Source organism: Pezoporus occidentalis, unplaced genomic scaffold (genome assembly GCF_034315485.1).
Source record: "Pezoporus occidentalis ecotype Australia unplaced genomic scaffold, CSIRO_AGI_Poc_V1 ctg16, whole genome shotgun sequence".
Taxonomy (NCBI): domain Eukaryota; kingdom Metazoa; phylum Chordata; class Aves; order Psittaciformes; family Psittacidae; genus Pezoporus; species Pezoporus occidentalis.
Genome location: NW_026913425.1, coordinates 5,568,565 through 5,586,995, shown reverse-complemented (window position 1 = coordinate 5,586,995; position 18,431 = coordinate 5,568,565). Strand labels below are relative to the sequence as shown.

The following is an 18,431-nucleotide window of genomic DNA, read 5'->3' as shown; positions in this document are numbered from 1 at the left end:
TACCGGTTTAATTGCACTGATGCTAAGATAAGCTGGTGGAGCTTCTGTGTGTAAAGGTGCCCTTCACCTACAACGGGCCAGCTTTGTGTTCAGCTGTTGTCACTGCATCTTGTGTAGATATCCTTATCTACCCTGGTAACAGGGCACTGCTGCAGTCCTAGCAGCTTGGGGACCAGCTCTGGCTATAACGCCTGTTCAAGAGGTAGATTAAGAGGCTAGTAGAAGTCTCTCTGGCTAAGTCACGTCTATAAAATCTGCCTTGATCGAGTCACAGGGTGCCTTTGGCAAAGCAGTACAGCAAGTCCTTGCAGTATCCTGATGGTGCAGATGGTGCTGTGAAGCTCCCCAGCATATTGCTAGAGCAGGCGGGGCTGGGAGCCTCCTCCGAAGGATGTGCCATCACATTCCACAGTCCCATTTGTGATTTGGAGGGTGACAAGTATTTTATGCTCTGATCATGCAGTGCATGAGTTTGCATGACTCAGACTTGCTTCTGTCATGTGTAAGGAGCCACTGTATGGGGAACAGGGAATGAGAAGAACGCTAAACTTCCCCCTGAAAGACAGATGGCATCAGAAGCCCCAGCAAATGGCTCTGCACGTGGAAATGAAGTAAATACTTGTTCCTAAACAATGTGAATCAAATTGAGCTGTAGGAATATTTCATGCAAGGGACCTGATTTAATTTTTGTCTTTTTTTTCTTTTTGGCCATGTTTTTTTCTTGTACCTCGATTTTCTGACACTTCTGTAGGATATAGTGAGTTCCAATCGCTGTGGACGTAAACCAACAGAGGTGCAATGAGAGAAAGACTAGAAAGAATTTTAAAGTTAGCTGAAACTTTTAACATTTAATGTTTCATGACATTTTGCTGCATTTTTCAATCAGATATATGTATAAAGTCTCATAATAATATTTAAAAAAATATTTCTAAATGTAAGTCAAAAGAGAACTAAAAACCAACACTGATTATGGTTTACCGGAAATAGCCATGTACCAAATACATACATGGCCAGATCTTGCATATATTAAGCTATACAAAAGGTATTTCTTAGGTTTGATTTATTTACCTAGAATTATTAGGCATCCTGTAAGAAGTCTGGTCTGTCAAAAAACCCCTGGATTATTTAATGAGAAGCATCACCTGAACTTGTTGTCGAGGAGTTAATTGCACTGCATTCTACTGTATGTTAAGTACTATGCAATTAAGCTTCATAAATATAAAAAAAAATGGAAACTGCTGCATTCCTTCACTGTATAATTTTCCATTCATATTTTCTAATGTAAGATGTATGTCTCTTCACATAGCTAGCATCATGATTGCATATCATTGTTTTATGTGTATGGGAGGGAACTTTACTAAAGACCTTAGGGGCAAGTTCCCACAAAGCTGAAACTGGCACGAGTACACTCGCTAGAAAAGGTGTGTCAGTCAACAGGGGGAAAATATGATTGAAAGAAAAATGTGTTAATGCTTTACACTAATGGTTATGAAATTATCTGCATGAAAGAAGACAAGTACTTTGGCTAATTAGGAATCGGGAAGTATAGGTTTTGTGTCAGACTAGACGGAGAATTGAATAAATTACTCGTGCATTTAATTGATATGTCAGGTTTACTAGCTGAAGTGATGCCTAAGGATTTACCTATGGATTCACCTCTTTGATTTCAGGAATCAGTGCAATTTTAATGCTTTGAAGCTTTGAAGTGAATGGTATTGTTTGCTGGTACTGCCTTTCTTTTATTTTATTTTATTTTTTAAATTCAGATGTTACAGCTCCAGGAGTAGAGTTGAAAAGTGGTAGATCTGGAAAACTGCACTGAAACTTCATTGTGGGGGGATTTTCCCAACAGAGGTCTGCAGTGTTAGCATGAAGGATCTTGATTCATGATGTAGTGAAAAAAAAACAAGAAAAAATCTGTGTGGGGACCATAGAAAAACCTGTGATCTCCATAAACAGCCAAATGCAAAACCAGGGAGCAGAAATAGGGTTCTGTTTGACTAATGTGATTATAGTCTTTCTTAAAGGACAGAAATTTGTACATATATACATGCAAATGAGAGAGTTTGATTTTGGTAAAATAATCAATTTAGAGTGTTTTTCATCAAAGTGGTTTCTAGAGGTGTAAAATATTTAATTTGCAATAGAAAAAGCAAAACCACCAGAAACAATGTGTAGTATCCTGTAACTCCCTATTTTTTTGTTATTCTTTACAAGAAATTTCCTTCCTGTTACTTCAGGCAGATTGTGTTAATGGTGATTGTTCTATTGAACCTGTTCTTAAAACTGTAGATGAGATTAATTTGTTTTAGTTTCCCATTTGTAATTGAGATGAGTTTAGCACAACATGCTATTTTTTGGCTACCTTAACATTGGTTATGGCCTAATGGCATAGTATAAAAGTACCTGCATATGTTTACATCAGGGAGGTTGAGGATGGCACTGTAGGGGCCTGGCTCTTTTTCTCCTATTTGTGTAGGATGAATTTGTTGTAAGCAGAAGAGGTATACAACGTAAAGCTGATGAAAGTGTGATAAAAATAGGTGAAATACGCTTTGCACTGCAGCGTTAAAAACCATCTGAATATGTACAGCCTGTTTCCCTGTGGTTCTAAGTTAGCAAGGATTTTGGCAAGGGTTGAAGCTCAGTAACTCAGAGCCATATTCAGATAAGCATAGTTAACTGCTGACAGTACCAGCGACAGCTAATGGGATTCCATATTAAGGACTTTGTTGAATAAGATCACTTTCATCACTTGAAACCTGTTAAATAATGACTAGCTCCCACAGAAAAGTCATCACAGTTCCAGCTATGTGACTGTTGTGAGAATTTCTCTACTACTGCTGCTGTATTCTGAGTACTTCTGACCCACATGTCTTCTGAGCTGGAATGTAATTGTGCCTTATGCAGCACACACTTTATCGTGTTCAAATGGCATCCTTCATAGCCATGACAGGCCAACCACTTACCACCTGCAGAATGGAATGTGAAGATGCTTTTCTGCCTGTTCTGAGTTTTTCTGGTGTGTTTCACAATATTTTTAATAGCAACATTTTTTCACTGTTTACCCTGAACAGTGAGGAAATTCTCTGTTGTTCTTTTACTTGAGAAAAGGGTCAGAGAGAAATCTTTTAGAAGTAAAGAATGACATGACCAGGGAGCTCCTGTTTTTTGAGTCCTGAGCAGATGTGTGGTTTTGAGCTGCTTTAAACTTTTTGTCTTTTTTAATTGAGTAGATGCCAACTTGAGAACATGCAGTTAATTTGTAATTGCCCTTTCTGGGTTCGACATATCCTGCTACTCTTAGGATGGATGGCTGCATAGGTGAGCACAGAGCCCCGTTCAATGATCAACATAAGTTACAGTGAGAATAAAATGAAATGGAAAGAATATGAAGTTGAGTAACATCAGCACTTGCATCTCCCAAGGTTTATTAGAACTAGTAAGATCTTACTTTTAACTCTGCAACAGGTAAAAGCAAATTTACCTCCTCTGCCTACCACAGAACACCAAGTTTTATGATCTGCCATAAGACGTAAGTGTTTGAGGGATACTTGGTGCAAGTGAATCACAGGGGAAGTATTTTTTTCCTCTTGGGAATAACACTGCCATTTGTTTAAACCAGATGGCAAAAGGGATTAAATCACATGGCAGTGTGATACTGAAGTGAAAAATATGTCATTATATGTCATCTGCAATTAGTGTATTTCAACAGTTGCTTTTCAGCTTTGCAGCACTAGCGTTCTGTAGCCTGTTACTAATTTTCTCATCTCAAAATACTTTTTGTCATTTCTGAATATAACCACAGTAGATGCAGCAGTATTGCATAACCTTTTAATTAAGGCAGTTAATGATGTTCTGGTTTTATTCTGTATGCTAATATAAGTACAGAATTTCCTGTGCTGATTTTATTCTTTCTAAAATCTTCTCATTTAGAGCTCATTCCTGAGGAGGGAAGTTTAAAATAGTGCACATTTTTAAGGTGATGGAGTGAAGAGATTATCCATCCCTGTCTTCTGAGATAGATAGCACTGCTGTTGGTGTAAATCTGTGCACCACACTCAGGCTTTCTTTGCCTGCAGCCTTCTTAAACAACAGGATGATGGCCAATCTTTCTTGTTTTTGTCATATTTACAGTTCCAGCAACTTCCATGCAGTGGTTTTTGAAATCAGTAGAATTGCTGGCATCAAAGAAACTGGAATTGTTTGGACCCTATCTCTTGCATGCATTTATTCTTTACTTGGGTAAGGTTGTTGCAGTAGATAACTGGTTTCAGGGAAACAGGAGGAAAAGGAGCAGGTTTTGAAGCCGAACACCATGTACAGGGTGTCCTTTTCCAGATGACTTTTGCTTTTAGTGAACCAGCTCCAGTTCAACGTTGTGCAGAGCTGTGACATTGGCAGTGGGTCTGGAGGAAAGAAGGTGATCTCTCAGGAAAAGCAGTCACAAAACAAGAGTCTTGCTAGTTGTTTGATGTCAGGAAGATACCTTGTGAGTTCCATGGTTTCCTCACGTGATGTGATGTGTGGGTGGAGACCTGGTTGTGTGCCCTGCTTTAGTACATAAAAAAAATGTTTTGAATGTTTTGTAATGGAATTAGAACCTGAAATAGATGCATAAGTGTGAGTAAATAATGCATTCTAATGGCTGGGAGAAGCTGTTGATGTATGATAAAGTTTTGCAAGATACTGAGTATGCAAACACACCCTGTAAAATCATGTAGGTGAATCACCAAGTGTACCTGTCTGGCTTATTTTTTAAAGTACAATCTCATTTTAATTATTTAGTAGAATACTTTACATATTCCAGGAAACGGCCTGTAGCGTGTTGTGTAAAAGTAATATGAAACCTCCTCAACAGCATCTGCTGTTAAATATTTATTGAAAAACAGGGGAAGACTGTCTGTCTTTTACTGGCATTCATCACAGGAGCACCCAATTGCCGTCCACATAAATTATACTGGCTGTAGCCAAACTGCTACGGGAGATTTCATGGAGTATCTTGTTCTGCCTTCTCAGATGCCATAGAAAACTTTCCTTTGGGTGTAAATTTTTGGCAGGGCTGTAGAGGGAGGAGCCTTGTTTCTGGTTTGAAAATTGGTTTCGGTTTAATCAAATAGGAATACTTCCAACAGTCACCTGCTGAGATTCCTTGAGTGTCCCTTGGAAGTTTGATTTAGAGCTGGAACGTAAATGATACAAAAATAAATGTGATTTGACTGTATTTATTTAGGATCTGCCATAGAAAAATCTAAAAAACCTGTGTGCCTTTAAAAGTCATTGAATATATTCTGCCTTAAAGAATACACGGCAGATAGGGAAACTAGTATATTTGGAAAGGATGAAACGAGATTTTTTTTAATTGAGGTTGAGAATTTCAGGATAACTGTTGATGACAGCAAGAACTGAAGAGAAGCTATCCCCTATGCAGAGGAACTTGCCATTACAGCACAGTGGCAATGGGAAGAGGAAGATTGCCTAAAAAAAGGCTTGTGTGTTAAACATAGTCAGTTTTGAACTGAAGGTGAAAATGTTGCAGGAGGGTGTTTTAAAACATAGCATTGTTTTTGTTTTTTTGTGCTGTGGCCTGCTCTATGGAGTGGTGGGATGGGAACTGCTGCAGAGCTGCAGCGTATGAATCAAGGAGGTCAGATGAGAAGAGAGTCAGACCAAAGCAGAGCCAGGGTCTGCAGAAGAAGGTGGTGGTGAATTCACGCTTAAGGGTAAGACCTGTGTTTCCATAGTGGAGACAAATGAGAGCAGAAGAAAGGAAAGTAGATCCAAATATGTTCCATGCACTCCAGGAAAACACTTGGCTGAAGCAGTGGAGGCACATGCTGCTTTGATAATTGTGCTTTTTTCTGGCTTTGGTGTATAGTTTTCCCATTAGCTTTTCTGCAGACCGTTTTCACAGCAGTTATATGTTCACAAAGCATTTAGCAAACAATTAAAAAGGGCACCCATTTCAAAATATTCACACCCTGAAACTTCCTATGCTTACAATGCAAAACTTGTAAATGTGCAAATTGTCAATTTTTTCTGGTGTTTTATTCAGTGACTGAAAGAAGAAAACATCAGTGCATGTATTTCCTGCCAGTCTGACTAAAAAAAACAGTTAAAAATATTTGTGCTAATACTCAAATTGCAGTAAAAAGATTATCAAGTATTTCCCTGTTTTGAGCTTGGGGAGAACAAGTATCTAACTGGCAGGTAAGAGGCTTCTTTCAGGTATTCACTCTTACCTTAATGCCCATATATTTTCCTGCACTAATCAACCAGCAGCAGCTTCTATTAAAGGGTAAGATTAGCATGTAATTGATTTGAAACAGGTGCTTTGCCTTATTTTTTTTTGCTTCTGCAGCAATTCTGTTGCCTTAGTATTTCTCTGCTACTTACTTTGAGTCAGCTTTTTATGAGTAAGAAGTGATGGATCTGGTCTGTTGTTGGGAAACATATAAAACAAAGGTGCTTAGGAGGAGGCTTGAGGGTGTTTTGTAAATGACCTTCCTGTTTCAGCTTTTGTAACAGAATTGTGCCTTTCTGCTACTCAAGATAACGTTTGCCGAAGTCCCGAGCATGCTCCTTTGTGTTGCACCTGTAAGACTGGCCAAGAGCTGGGGATTAAGCCTATTGTTTGCCAAGGTCTCTGGTTTAATGTTTATTTCAAAGCAGAAGTGTAGTTTAAAAAAACCCAACCCAAACCCATCCATAAAATATGAAGCAAAGTTAATCAGCACAATAATGTTTGGCTGTGGTAACAGAGAGTTCAAAAGAATAGTTTTGATGTGTAAATGTCCCTTTTTGTTTCAAAGAGAATGAATTCATGTGCCAGAGACACTTTTTTTCAAGGTTAATGCTAGCAGTTTCTCTCTTTGGGAGGGAAGGAGAGGAATCTTCAGGGAAGTGTTTCACCTGTGGGGTGCAAATAGAGACAGTGGGTAAGAGATGTGTGGGGATATGCTGGCTGGTGATGGAAAGGGGGGCTTGTTTCATTGCCTGCCAGGTCTTTGGAAATGCTGTTTGGGTCTGTAACTTCACAGGATTTCCATTTCCCCAGCAAACATTCAAGCAGCAGCATTACCCACTGGCTGCAGTTTAATTTGACTTCAGTCTACTGGCCAAACCTCTTCTTACCCCAGATTATGGGTGGGGGTGAACAGTTGCAGCCCACTGGAGATACACCTGCATTAGATGCTGGGATGAAGAGGCTGCAGGAGTTTTCCTGTGCTTCTCCGTTGTTGCTGTCAGCGGACAGACATTCATGCTGGCCCTGGGAGAAGTGCCCTGCACCACTGCCCTGGGTGGAGCAGTGGCTCCATGCTGGCAGCTGGTCATGTTCCTTGTGATCCTTTGCAGGAAGGGTGTTCTTGGGGTTTTATGGTTATTTTCTCTTGATCATTTGAGTGCAGCTGTGTTTAATGAGCTGGAAAAGAAGTAGGTCAATAAAACATGTGTTCATTGTTAGCAGAATACCTGTTGGACCATGTGTGTGTCTGTAATGACCATCTAAAGCTTCAAAGCTTAGCACAAAGACAATTTAATAGGGAATTCATGCCTAAATAAATTAAGCAGAAGCAGACAGCTGGGAGGCAGTATGCCCTGCCAACGTGAGACTGTGGGTATTCAATGCACAGACAAGTTATGGCCTCAAGTCAGACCTATGTTCAAGTCTCTCTTATTGATACGTGTTAAAAACCAGCATGCCAAAAATAGCTTAGAAGCTGTGTCCTTTAAAGCCAGCACAACTGATAACATAACCATGTAAGTAGGTTAAAATTTTAAATTATTTCAACCTAGGGGCGTGCTATGAACTGGATATTACATTGGCAGTGACTGAGCTTGAGATGTTTTTGTAACCTTTTCTCTGATAACACCAGTGTTAGAACATTGTGTGTTTATTGTGCTTTAATAAAAGATGGCTGCATCATCACATGACTACAAAACCTGGAGCTTTAAGGCAAGTTTCAAATAAATGAGTTGGAGCCATTATGGAACTTTATGATAAAGCAGTTTCAGTGAGTTAAATGTATGTTTTGTCCTAGCCAAGAGCTTGGTCCGAATTCTCCAGACCAAACTTTCTCTAAAAAATTGTGAGACAAAACCTGAAAACTGAATTCATTGTTTTACCTAAGCCAGCAACTAAACAAAGAACAGAAACACGCAGAATAATGGTATTTCCAATTTTACCATGATCAAAATTTCAAAGTACGCACTTGAAGAAGTTATGTTGCTGACCTTATTCATCATAGACTTTGAATACTTTGTTTTCTGTCTTGTCACAAAAAAAATGCTCCAAAACCTGATGAGACTAATTAACGTAGGATCTATTAAGATCTAATTGCTCATCTGCTTTTTGTGAAAAGACCTTTTATTCATGAAGGTGCTTGTTTGTCTAAGAAATGCAGCAGCTGCTTTTTCATAGGGTTGGGCTGGTTAAAAGTAAATAGCGTTGAAATTCTTAGATTTATTTCCTGCCTTATTCAGTCAGCTGAGAAATGGATTAGGCTTCCCCCTTCCTTGGCAGCTTCAGGGTCAGAATGTTTTTCCCAGTACCAAATGTAGTTCCTGCTCTGAAGTCAGATTTACTGAGGTGCAGTGGCCTCGTGTCTGAATGGTGTCTGAGTGAAACTGCTGGGAATTGTCCTCAGATCTTCAAAGCATATGGAGACCTTTTTTGTACTAAGTGGTCTGAACCCATGTGGCAGCAGGGGTGTCCTGGTTGATCTAGGCCAAAGGGTGCTGCCCATGGTTTTCCCTGTGTCCCACCAACCATTAGCTCTATAAACAACTGAACCATCGCAAATTGTGAAAGTCTTAGTAGGCATTAAAAACATGCTATCAAAACCAATCATAGTGCCTTCAACCAGGAGCAAAGGGAGGGAGGCCGCGGTGCCTGGACTACCCTGGGGAATCTCCTGTCGCTAATGAACCTGCATGGAAACTGCTGGGAGCATCATTAGAGACAAAGAGGTCCGGTTGGATTTGCTGGTGGGGACTTTTCAAGGGAGCTCATGGGAGTTAGGCTGCCACTTGCTATTGGACTGTAATGGCAAAAGAGAGCCCATTACCCTTGAATTCCTTTGAATATCCCAGACCTGGTAGACTAAACATCAGTTTTTAGGTGTCTGCTTGTGCTTTGCGTTATGCATGAGTGCCAGTTGGGGGATTAAATGCAGCAGCTCTGCCATTTCAAATAGCTTTGGCCTGAAGTTGATGTGTCAGCTGTCAGTCCAGATGAGCTTGATATAAAAACTGGTACCAGTTATTATAAATAAGTGGTAAACCCAAAACTACCTCTGTATATTATTGTCAGAGGAGTAATGGTTTTGACAACCTTTACCACATTTGTTGCTAAAAATGGCATCTCTCTTAATGAAATTTTATTTTGTAAAGAGGACCAACATGTGACAGAGATACCTGAAAGTCACAGCAAATTAATTCAGTGTGTATATGCAGTTTCTGTGAATCCATGAATTCGTGTGGTGTGTTTCTCCCAAACCTCCCCATTTTGGTTTGGTGGGTTTTTTGGAGGATTTTGAACCAGAGGCCTTGTAAGATCCCTTCCAACTTGAATTATCCTGTGATGCTGTGAAATTAGGGTCAGAGCTGAAGGAGAAAAGCTGAGGACTTCCTGCTAAGAACACAGAAACTTGAGAGGTTGTGTTGGTTTTGTTTGTTTTTTTTTTTTTTTCCTGGAGTGTTTCCTAGTGCCTGGATAATGTCTTCCTTTCCTGCCCAAAATCATCATTGTAGGCACTCCAGGCTTACCTGAAGAGCTCTGATCCCATGGGGAGGGCAAGGAGGGGTGAAGGAGAAAATCTGTGGCATTTATTTGATGTGGAAGTGCTTGCATCCTATGACAACAGACAGAAGGTGAGAATCAGTGTGACTAATGAGTTGTTTACTTGGCTTTTGTATCCCCCCCCACCTCTCCCGGAGCAGGGGCTGTGTTTGTTTTGGTATGTGTTGATCTTGGATTCCTGCAAATGCCATTGCTTTGTCCTTCACCTTCCCAGCAGTTTAAGTGATGCCACTAATCTCATCTCTTAGTGCTACAGGAAGGGTAAGGTATGGTAGTTACGATGTGGAATGCCACATTTTTCCTTTTCATTACAACATTAGCATGTTTTCAGCCAGGAGCTGTCTTTCTCTGAGTTTGGACCCAGACACCATTTGGAGAACTGAGGTCCCCTTAAAGACTCCTGTGAAAGCTGGCCCCACGTGCTGCAGGCGTGCAGTCTGCCACTACTCTTGTATTTATGTTGCCTAGGAAAGTATTTTTATCTGGGGGGAGTAGAGTGTCTGCAGTTTCCTGATTCCTATACTCCCCGTGAACTGGAGCTAAACTGATGTAAAATGAGGGGAAAGAGGGATTTGTCTTTAATGTTGCGTTCAGCAGTATGTGTCCATGTGCATGAGACCATTTGTGATTTATTATCTCAGAATTTGTTAGAAACAGCCTCTAACTCCTTTTGAAAAAATTGGTGTGTAAGAAAAAGAGAATGCCCGGATTTTCTTTCTTTAATGAAATTTTGTCAGCTGAGGTAAAAAGGTGAAAAAGCTGGACTTACTTTGTGCTATGATGCGGCACTGCTGCGCTGAACTAGCTACACATCCCCAAAATGTTGAAGTGCTGTCACAGGTCACCTAGTACATGGTCTGCAGCCTCAGCCATATCCCTCTTGGCTGGGGTGTTTGACCAGCCTGACATTGAAAGAGTGGATTTTTCTGGTCTGCTGTTCAGTTTTGTCTAGAGCACACAAGGTATGGATGCAGACTGGCTCTGGCTCTTTAGGAAAGAGATGCCTGGAGTTTTGTAGGAGAAAGAAATTTTGCACACTGGAGAAGCAACTAAAGGGTGTTTCAGTTTGCACATGAACTCCAGGGGCTGGGGTGCTGTGAGAAGCCCACGGCCCTTGGCTGCTGCAGAAGCGGGAGGGAGGGGGACTGGGAGTCTCACAGAAGACCCGGTGGAAGAGTCTGAGCTACAGCTCAGCTTTGTTAGAGCTTTGGAAATCAGGGAATAGCTTCTGCACTTAGATAAATATGAAAGAAAAATTGTATTCCTTTGATGTAAATTGTCAGGAGGAAGGTCGTGGCTGGGTAAATTCACCTTCGCTTGCCCTTTTCTGCGCAAGGGGTAGAGGAGCAAAGACAGCCCAAGCAGGAGGGTGCGGGCAGGGGCAGTGGGAGCGCTTTTGCTGAGTGCTGGTGATGTTGGTGCTGGTCTGGTGGGCGTGCTGTCGACATGAACACAGCCTGCCAGAGTGTCACTGGGCAGGTAGGAAGGGAGCAGAAGGACAAGTAAATGCTGGATTTGAAGAAAAGGAATAATACAAAAATGATTTTGTGGCTAATGCTGGCAGGTGAGTTACAGACAGAATGAAGGGGACTCATAAAAGGCCCATGGTCCTTTTTCACCTGGCTCTTGATCCATACCAAGTTCTGAGTGTCAGCCGTAGTGCAGCAGAGAAAGCTCCTGGAGAGGAGCTGGGGAGGTTCCTGTGGGTGCCCCAACCTGGAGAGCATGGGAGAGTTTCTCAGCCATTGCTTTCCAGTAGCAGCCTGCTTTGCCAGCCCTGTGCTTTGCTATTTGCAGGGATAACTGGTTTGTTTCCTACCCCCCTTTTATTTTGTTTGAGCATCCTAAGCTCTAAGTGTGCCTTAGAAGGCAGCAGCTGATACTTTCCGGGTTCGTTTTGGATGTGTCTTCCCTGATTTGGGAGAGGTTTCTAAGAGGAGGATTTCTCCCACTGTTCTTCTGCTTGGGGCCAAGGGCAGCTGGTTTCCCTGTGCTGTGCTAGGGAGCCCAGGTGAGGCTTCTTGGCAGCTCTCTCAGCAATGCATAACAAGAACCAGTGCTGGCTGGTGCATTGGTCCCCTTTCCACACTCTCCCTTCACCTGAGGCTGTTATTAACAATTCTGGCAATTCTTCTGCCATCCCCGAGCAGCTGTTCTGGGGCGCATCTCACTGTTGCCTCCAATACCAGCTGGTCTCTTGGCTCAACTACTTCCAGCATTGCAGTGGGCAGGCAGACAGCGGTTACCCTTTCCACCAGCACACTGAGTATGTTGGCCCCATGGACATATTGTGCTTTTATTAGGCAGAGCCATGTTGAGTGCCACCTGAAGACAGAGCCAGCCAGAAACAGCACCTTCCCTCCTCAGTTGGATTAAGCACAACCTTTTCAGTGCATAAAGCCACTTGTCACCCCCTGGCAGCTGGGCTCTCACCTCCTGGGTGCTCTCCTGCTGTTTGGTTTCTCTGAATGCAACAGAATTTAAAATTCATAGAATCATAGAATAGTTAGGGCTGGAAAGGACCTTAAGCTCGTCAAGTTCCAAGCCCCCTGCCATGGGCAGGGACACCTCACCCTAGACCATGTCTCCCAAGGCTCTGTCCAACCTGGCCTTGAACACTGCCATAAAATGAAATAAAATTAAATTGAATAAAATGAATATAAAATCAGCTAAACTACTGATAAATCATTTATTTATATAGTGACAGAGTCTGATTTGTTTTTCCAGAACTCTGGCAGTTTCCACTCCTCAGCTCTGCTGTGTCGAGTTGTAACAGTTAATGAGAAATGGTTTGGAAACAGCTACTGTTTTAATTGGTAAAGCAATTACTGTTTAGTTTTGATGGTGGAAAATAACTGCATGTAAGGTGTTTTTCTTTCTTTTCTGGGCTGTTTTCAAATTTGTAATTAGGCTTCTCCAATTATGTACTTCATAAACTTTGGAAACAGATCTTTCAAATAACTGCTTACTGCATGGTATTCTTATGCACATAACTTTGTTAAGGTAAATAACACAGAACTTAAAAGGAATATTAATGTGGGTAAGATTACCCCAAAATATATGTGTCTGGAGATTGAGGACCTTTCACTGGTAGGGCTCTTTTAAATAAATAAATAAAAAAAACTGGAGTATCCAGTTTCCATAAAGAAAAGCAGGCATAGGATATTTTTGGTTTCTTCTGCTGTAAAAGGTAATCTTTTTCTAATATGGCTATCAAAAAGAAAGAAATACAGAAGTCATATTTAATAAAGCAGGGCTGTTCAAGTAAGTTAGGAAGTCAAATCCTGCTGTGTTATGTATTGCAAATAACTTCCCTGCAATCAAAATTTACTCTAGATTTTCATCAAGACCAAAACTTGATCCTTTAAATGGGTGTAAAACAGTAAAAGAAGGGGAATTTGGGATTTATTTTCTTAGCATCCTGTGTTACTGCATATGACAAAGCACCACTTGTGTATAAATGCATTGCCCCTGCTGCTGACCCTGCAGTCTCAGCAGCAGTTATAACATGCATGTGACTTACACTGGGAGCTGAAGCCCCAGAGCCTGTTTGTTCTCTCCCCCAAGCTGTGTGAATATCAAAGAGGAGAAGACACTGAAGCAGGAGCAGCCGTGTGATGTGTTCCCACTTGCCCATCGCATAGTCCTCTCCCACCACTACACACACCCCGTGGCAGGGAGCAGCCAGGGAGCCTAGGCTTTGCAGGGTGCCAACAAGCTTGTTTTGTCTTAAACTCCTGCCTCAGTGAACAAGACTGGTGATATCCCCATGTGCTGGGGTATGCTAAATGTGAGCAGGTGTCAATTTAAATTGCCACCAGTTGGAGCAACAAGGTATGTAAAAATCCAGACATCTCCTTTAAAAGAGGTTTTCATTGCACATACATATGTGAAGGGATAGGGACCACAGCAGGAATGAAAGGCCTTTTTAGGTCTGCATGAATGACCAAGGCTTAAAGGAAGCCATTGCTTGGTTCGCTTGCTTCTGGCATTACGCATGCTGTGGGAGAGGTGCCAAGCTCTCCTTTTTCCTCAGAGTTCTTTTCGCAGTAGGGAGAATGAGAACTTAACACTTCTCATGTACAAGCAGCAGTCATTGGTTGGGCTAAGATTACAGTGAAAAGTATTGCAGCTTGTCTGTTGCAGACTTTTCCCTTACCTAGGTACGAGGATACCTGCTCCCTTGTTATGTAGCTTGTTTTTATGGTAAAAATTGCTTTGCAGAAATACGGATGTGTGGAAAAGCTAAGTACTTAGGTGTAGTTCCTGAGGGCTTGAAGTGTTACAGAAAGCTGACTAGGGAGAAAACCCAACTGTGGTTATGCATATATTTCTTTTTTTCTTTTTGAAGTAGAGCGCAGATCATCACAAAAACCTTCAGAGCTCAATGCTGAAAAACAAGTACCTGATTCTCTGCATTTGCAGGAGAAAATTGGAAAGATAACTAATCAAGATCCTTGTGAAATAATTTCTTAGTATTTGGGTGCAGATATCTCCCCATCAAACCTTAAGGACTGAGACAAGAACAGAGTAGGTAGTTTGTGCAAATAAACACAGGTAAAGTTAGTAGAAAAAGCTGAATGGTTATACATCAGTTACATAGTGCAAGTGTTAGTCACGTAGGCTTTTAACTGGGTTTACTCAGTTGATTCTTTTTCATCCATAAAAAGAAGGCTTCCAGATAAAATTCTGTGTAATGATGGAAGCTGTATTAATTTTACAATTATATTATTACTAATATAGGTACTAATTAAGAACTGCATGTTTCCCTCCAGCCCAACTCTGATCGCATTTATGCCTTCGCATTATTGTATGTCTGGTTAGTGAAGCATGGGTATAAATTTCTTTTACTGTAAAAACAGTGACAATGATCATCCCTTGGATGACAACGAGCAGACTTGAAGAGATATCATGACGGAAGATGCATTGTCACATGTCTTTCTCTTCTACAGATCTGAATACATCACAGACCCAGGGTCCCCAGACAAGCATTCCAAACCAGGGATCCATCCAGCCATCACGGGTAGATGCACTGCTGCTGAACCACCAGCCTGAGAGCCTGCAGGATGACAAAGATGAAGACAGAGTAGAGGAGAAGATTGTGTACCTCTGATGGCTCGTTTTCTAATTTTGGTTGCACTTTGGAAATACAATTGTGTTTGCTTTTCTAAATGGCTGTAGTTGCTCTCTGTATGACCAAATGGCTTTAAGGATAGTATTTAATATTCAATGTGAGATTTTCCCCATGACAAATATCACAATTAAGTTATTTTGAAGCCTTTGTTTTATAATCTATAATTTATGACATGATTTCAAATGTTTTGCATGAGGCAAGGGGATAGCAGGGAAGGTGTAGCATTTTGGAATTGTAAAGATGCCACTGAGAGCTGTGAAAGCTGGTGCTGAATTTCTCCTGAGTCCTCTTTTTAAAAGGGCAAGCTGAGAGAGGTGGGCCTGCTATTTGAGATTGCAGAATGTGGATCAGTAACCTTCTAACAGCTGTTACATAATGTGAGAAGACAGCAAAGTAAGAATGATGGCTGAAGTCTTCGCTGAAATGTGCTGTGTACCCTTAACTATGGTGTTGTTTTCCTTATCCTCTGGCTCAGGAACTGTTCAGAAGAGGATGGTTTTTATGGTCTCAACATAATTGCATAATTGTAAGTGTTTGTTCACGTCCCAGTGCTTATCATCATTTTGGTACCACTGCCAGTTTCAGTGAAAAAATGCTGTAAATCAGCTTGTTATTGTGTTATAAGTGTATCTCATTTCAGTAAGTGCCCTTGTGCATAAAAATCCACCAGATGAAACCACCTCACTGGTAAAAAGAAAAGAAAGGGGAAAAATAGTAGGCTTTTAGGTAACTCAACCTTTTTGAAACTCCTCTGCTTTCTTATGTAAGAACCAGCTAGTTTCCTGCTTTCAGGTTCATGGGATTTACTGTGCGTTAGGCAGTAAGAAACCAGGACCAGTTCTGTGTTTCTGTCTTTCGAAAATATTTGTACACTTCTGGCAAATTGAATAAATGTTCTGTGCATTTCTGCAAAACTGTACCTTTGGTTCATTGTCAGGTCCTCCAGAGAAATCTGAAAACAGAAGGGACACAGAAAACCCCACTGTCCTGGGTTCAGCAGTAGCAGTCATTTTTCTCCTTCTTAGTAGCTGGTGCAGTGTTGTCTTTTTGACTTTCAGCCTGGGAACAACGCTGATAACACCGATGTTTTTAGTTGTTGCTCAGTAACGTTTAATCTGACCAAGGACTTCCTCAGTCTCTGCCAGGGAGGAGGGGAAGCCGGGAGGAAGCAGAGACAGGACACCTGACCCAAACTAGCCAGAGAGGTATTCCATACCACAGCACGTCATGCCCAATATATAAACTGGGGGCAGTTACCTGGAAGGGCTGGACCACTGGTCAGGTCAGGCTGGGTATCAGTAGGCAGGTGGTGAGCAGTTGTATTCTCTTCCCTTGTTATTTCCCTTCTCATTATTATTATTGATGGCAGCAGCAGTGGTTTGTGTTATACCTTAGTTACTGGACTGTTCTTATCTCAACCCGTGGGAGTTACATTCTTTCGATTCTGCTCCCCATCCCTCCAGAAGCGGGGGGAGGAAGAAGTGAGGGGGAGTGAGCGAGCGGCTGCATGGTTCTGAGTTACTGGCTGGGCTTAAACCACAACAACCCCTCCTTGTCTGGTTTGCCCTCTGCGCTGCTGCATGTGTGCCTGCCCTGGTCCAGTGCAGCTAAAGCTGTGTGCAAAGCACCTGGGCTGGCAGAACCATGGACATGGCTACTTGAGGGAGGGTGAGCAGCCATCTGGGTTGTCCAGGTGCTTCTTATCCTGGCTGGCAGGTTGGCAGCAGCGCCGAGGAAATGCAGATGCACAGCTCCAGAGGTGCCTCACATCTGCCCAGCTCACCGGTCAGATACATGCAGGTTTGCCCCTGCTTGTTTGTCTGGATAAGCCTCAAGCATCACATGCTTTCCATTCACCCTAAGCCTTGTGTTGTGCAAAATCTTTTTCAGGGGGCAGAGTTTTAGATAGTAGATGTTTGTCAGCAAGGGTTTCCAGATGTGGAGGGTTCTCTTCCAGGGACTGATGTGCTGTTGGCCAATACTCAAAAGCAGAGCTTTCTGAATTGCATCTGTCTGGGTTACCAGACTCGTTGCTCAGTTGGTGTCTTAGGCTAACAGCTGAGCAGGAGCTGAATCCCAGCTGATACTAACTGGTGTGCCAATGTCATCAGGGAAAGATTTGGTCTGCCAATACATTTTTCAGTTGACATTTCCAGCTTTCAAGACTTAATGTTCACCTGACAGCACTTCTTTAATGTATCTCCCTATTAGAGAAAAAACCTTTTTAGACTTTCTGGAAATGTTTTACCTTCTTTATTTTCACAGGTAAAGTAAAATTAAAATGGGAATCCAGTCTTACTAAAGGTTCTGTAATGAGGACAGTCCACTGCCTCTGTATTTTACCAGTCACAGTGAATTCAGGGTTGCTATCTAGACAGCTTTTTGGCAAAGTTTTGAATAAGCAGACCAGTTCCTTGGGATGCAGCATGTCCTGGGATATGTGCATTGCCTAGGGACTAGTAGGAACCCAGGAACAACTGAGTAGTTTTCTCCACAATTACTCTTTCTGCATTTTATTATGCCTTTGCTGAAACATCTGGTAGTGGTTACTGTCAAATCCAAGCTGCTGGATGGATAGCTGCTGTCCCAGCCTGGTGTGGGAATTCCCATGTAAGCGTCTTGCCACTGGGAGAGGAAGAGAGGATACTGCTTCTCTCATCAGTTTTTATTGAGGGGCTGGGAGTTGAAAAGGAGGGGGGGGGACAGGACTTCAGCTTTTGGGCAAATTCCTTGAGTCCCCTCACATCAAGCAGTATCTTATTTTGCTCACCTGTGTTTACAGTAAAAGTTCAGGCACTCAAGGAAGGCAAAGGCAGGAAACAGGTGGTCCCTAGATTTAGGTATTTTAATTGTAGAAAATGTTTAAGCTATAGACCAGTGCAGTGTCAGCAGGTGCTCCTTATAACAAGATCTATTATGCACCCAGGACCTCTGTCCATTATTTAGGCATTTCTTAACACCTAGCATAAATTAGCCCCTTTTTAGCAGGCTGCATTTTCAGTTATCATCAAGCATATATTAATGATTGGTCTTCTTTCTAAGTAGAAAAATATATTCACAAATTCTCCCCTTCACCTTCATTACAGTATTTTAAAGTGGACTTGTTCTCAAGGCCTGCTGGTTTTATTTTTACCTCATCCCATATACTGTGGGTTTGGGTTATTTTTTGCTGTGTTTCTCAAGGCATCTTGCCTCTGAGAGCTCAAAATTGAATTTAATCATTCATTTCAGTGTTTAAATTAAAGAAGCCATTGCTGTACTGCAAATCTCTGCTGCACCAAACTGGGCTTTCTCTCAGGTTTTTCCTCTTTAAGCTTTCTTCCGTCATTTAACAAAGTGGGAATTTCTTCACAGTAGTACCTAGACTTCATCCAGCATTTTCTCCTTGATGTTGTTGTATGCCAGTAAAGCTGTCATATCTAACAACTTTGAGAGATTTTTAAACAGAACTCACAACAAAGCGCGTTTTCAGCAAATCTGAAACATGTAAAGAAC

At 41.6% G+C, this 18,431-nt stretch overlaps 1 protein-coding gene across 12 annotated transcripts in view; it reads left to right on the top strand.

The window, feature by feature from the left end:
• The window catches only part of ARHGEF28 (Rho guanine nucleotide exchange factor 28), a 117,992-nt gene extending 102,137 nt beyond the window's left edge, over positions 1-15,855 (top strand). For 11 of the 12 annotated variants that reach the window (XM_062612455.1, XM_062612450.1, XM_062612454.1 and 8 more), the window contains one exon: positions 14,755-15,855. In XM_062612455.1, the coding sequence (XP_062468439.1) occupies positions 14,755-14,915 (161 nt within the window). In that variant the 3' untranslated portion in view covers positions 14,916-15,855. The remainder of the gene's footprint in view (positions 1-14,754) is intronic. The other variant, XM_062612459.1, reaches the window with a different exon arrangement.
• Positions 15,856-18,431: the final 2,576 nt, after the last annotated feature.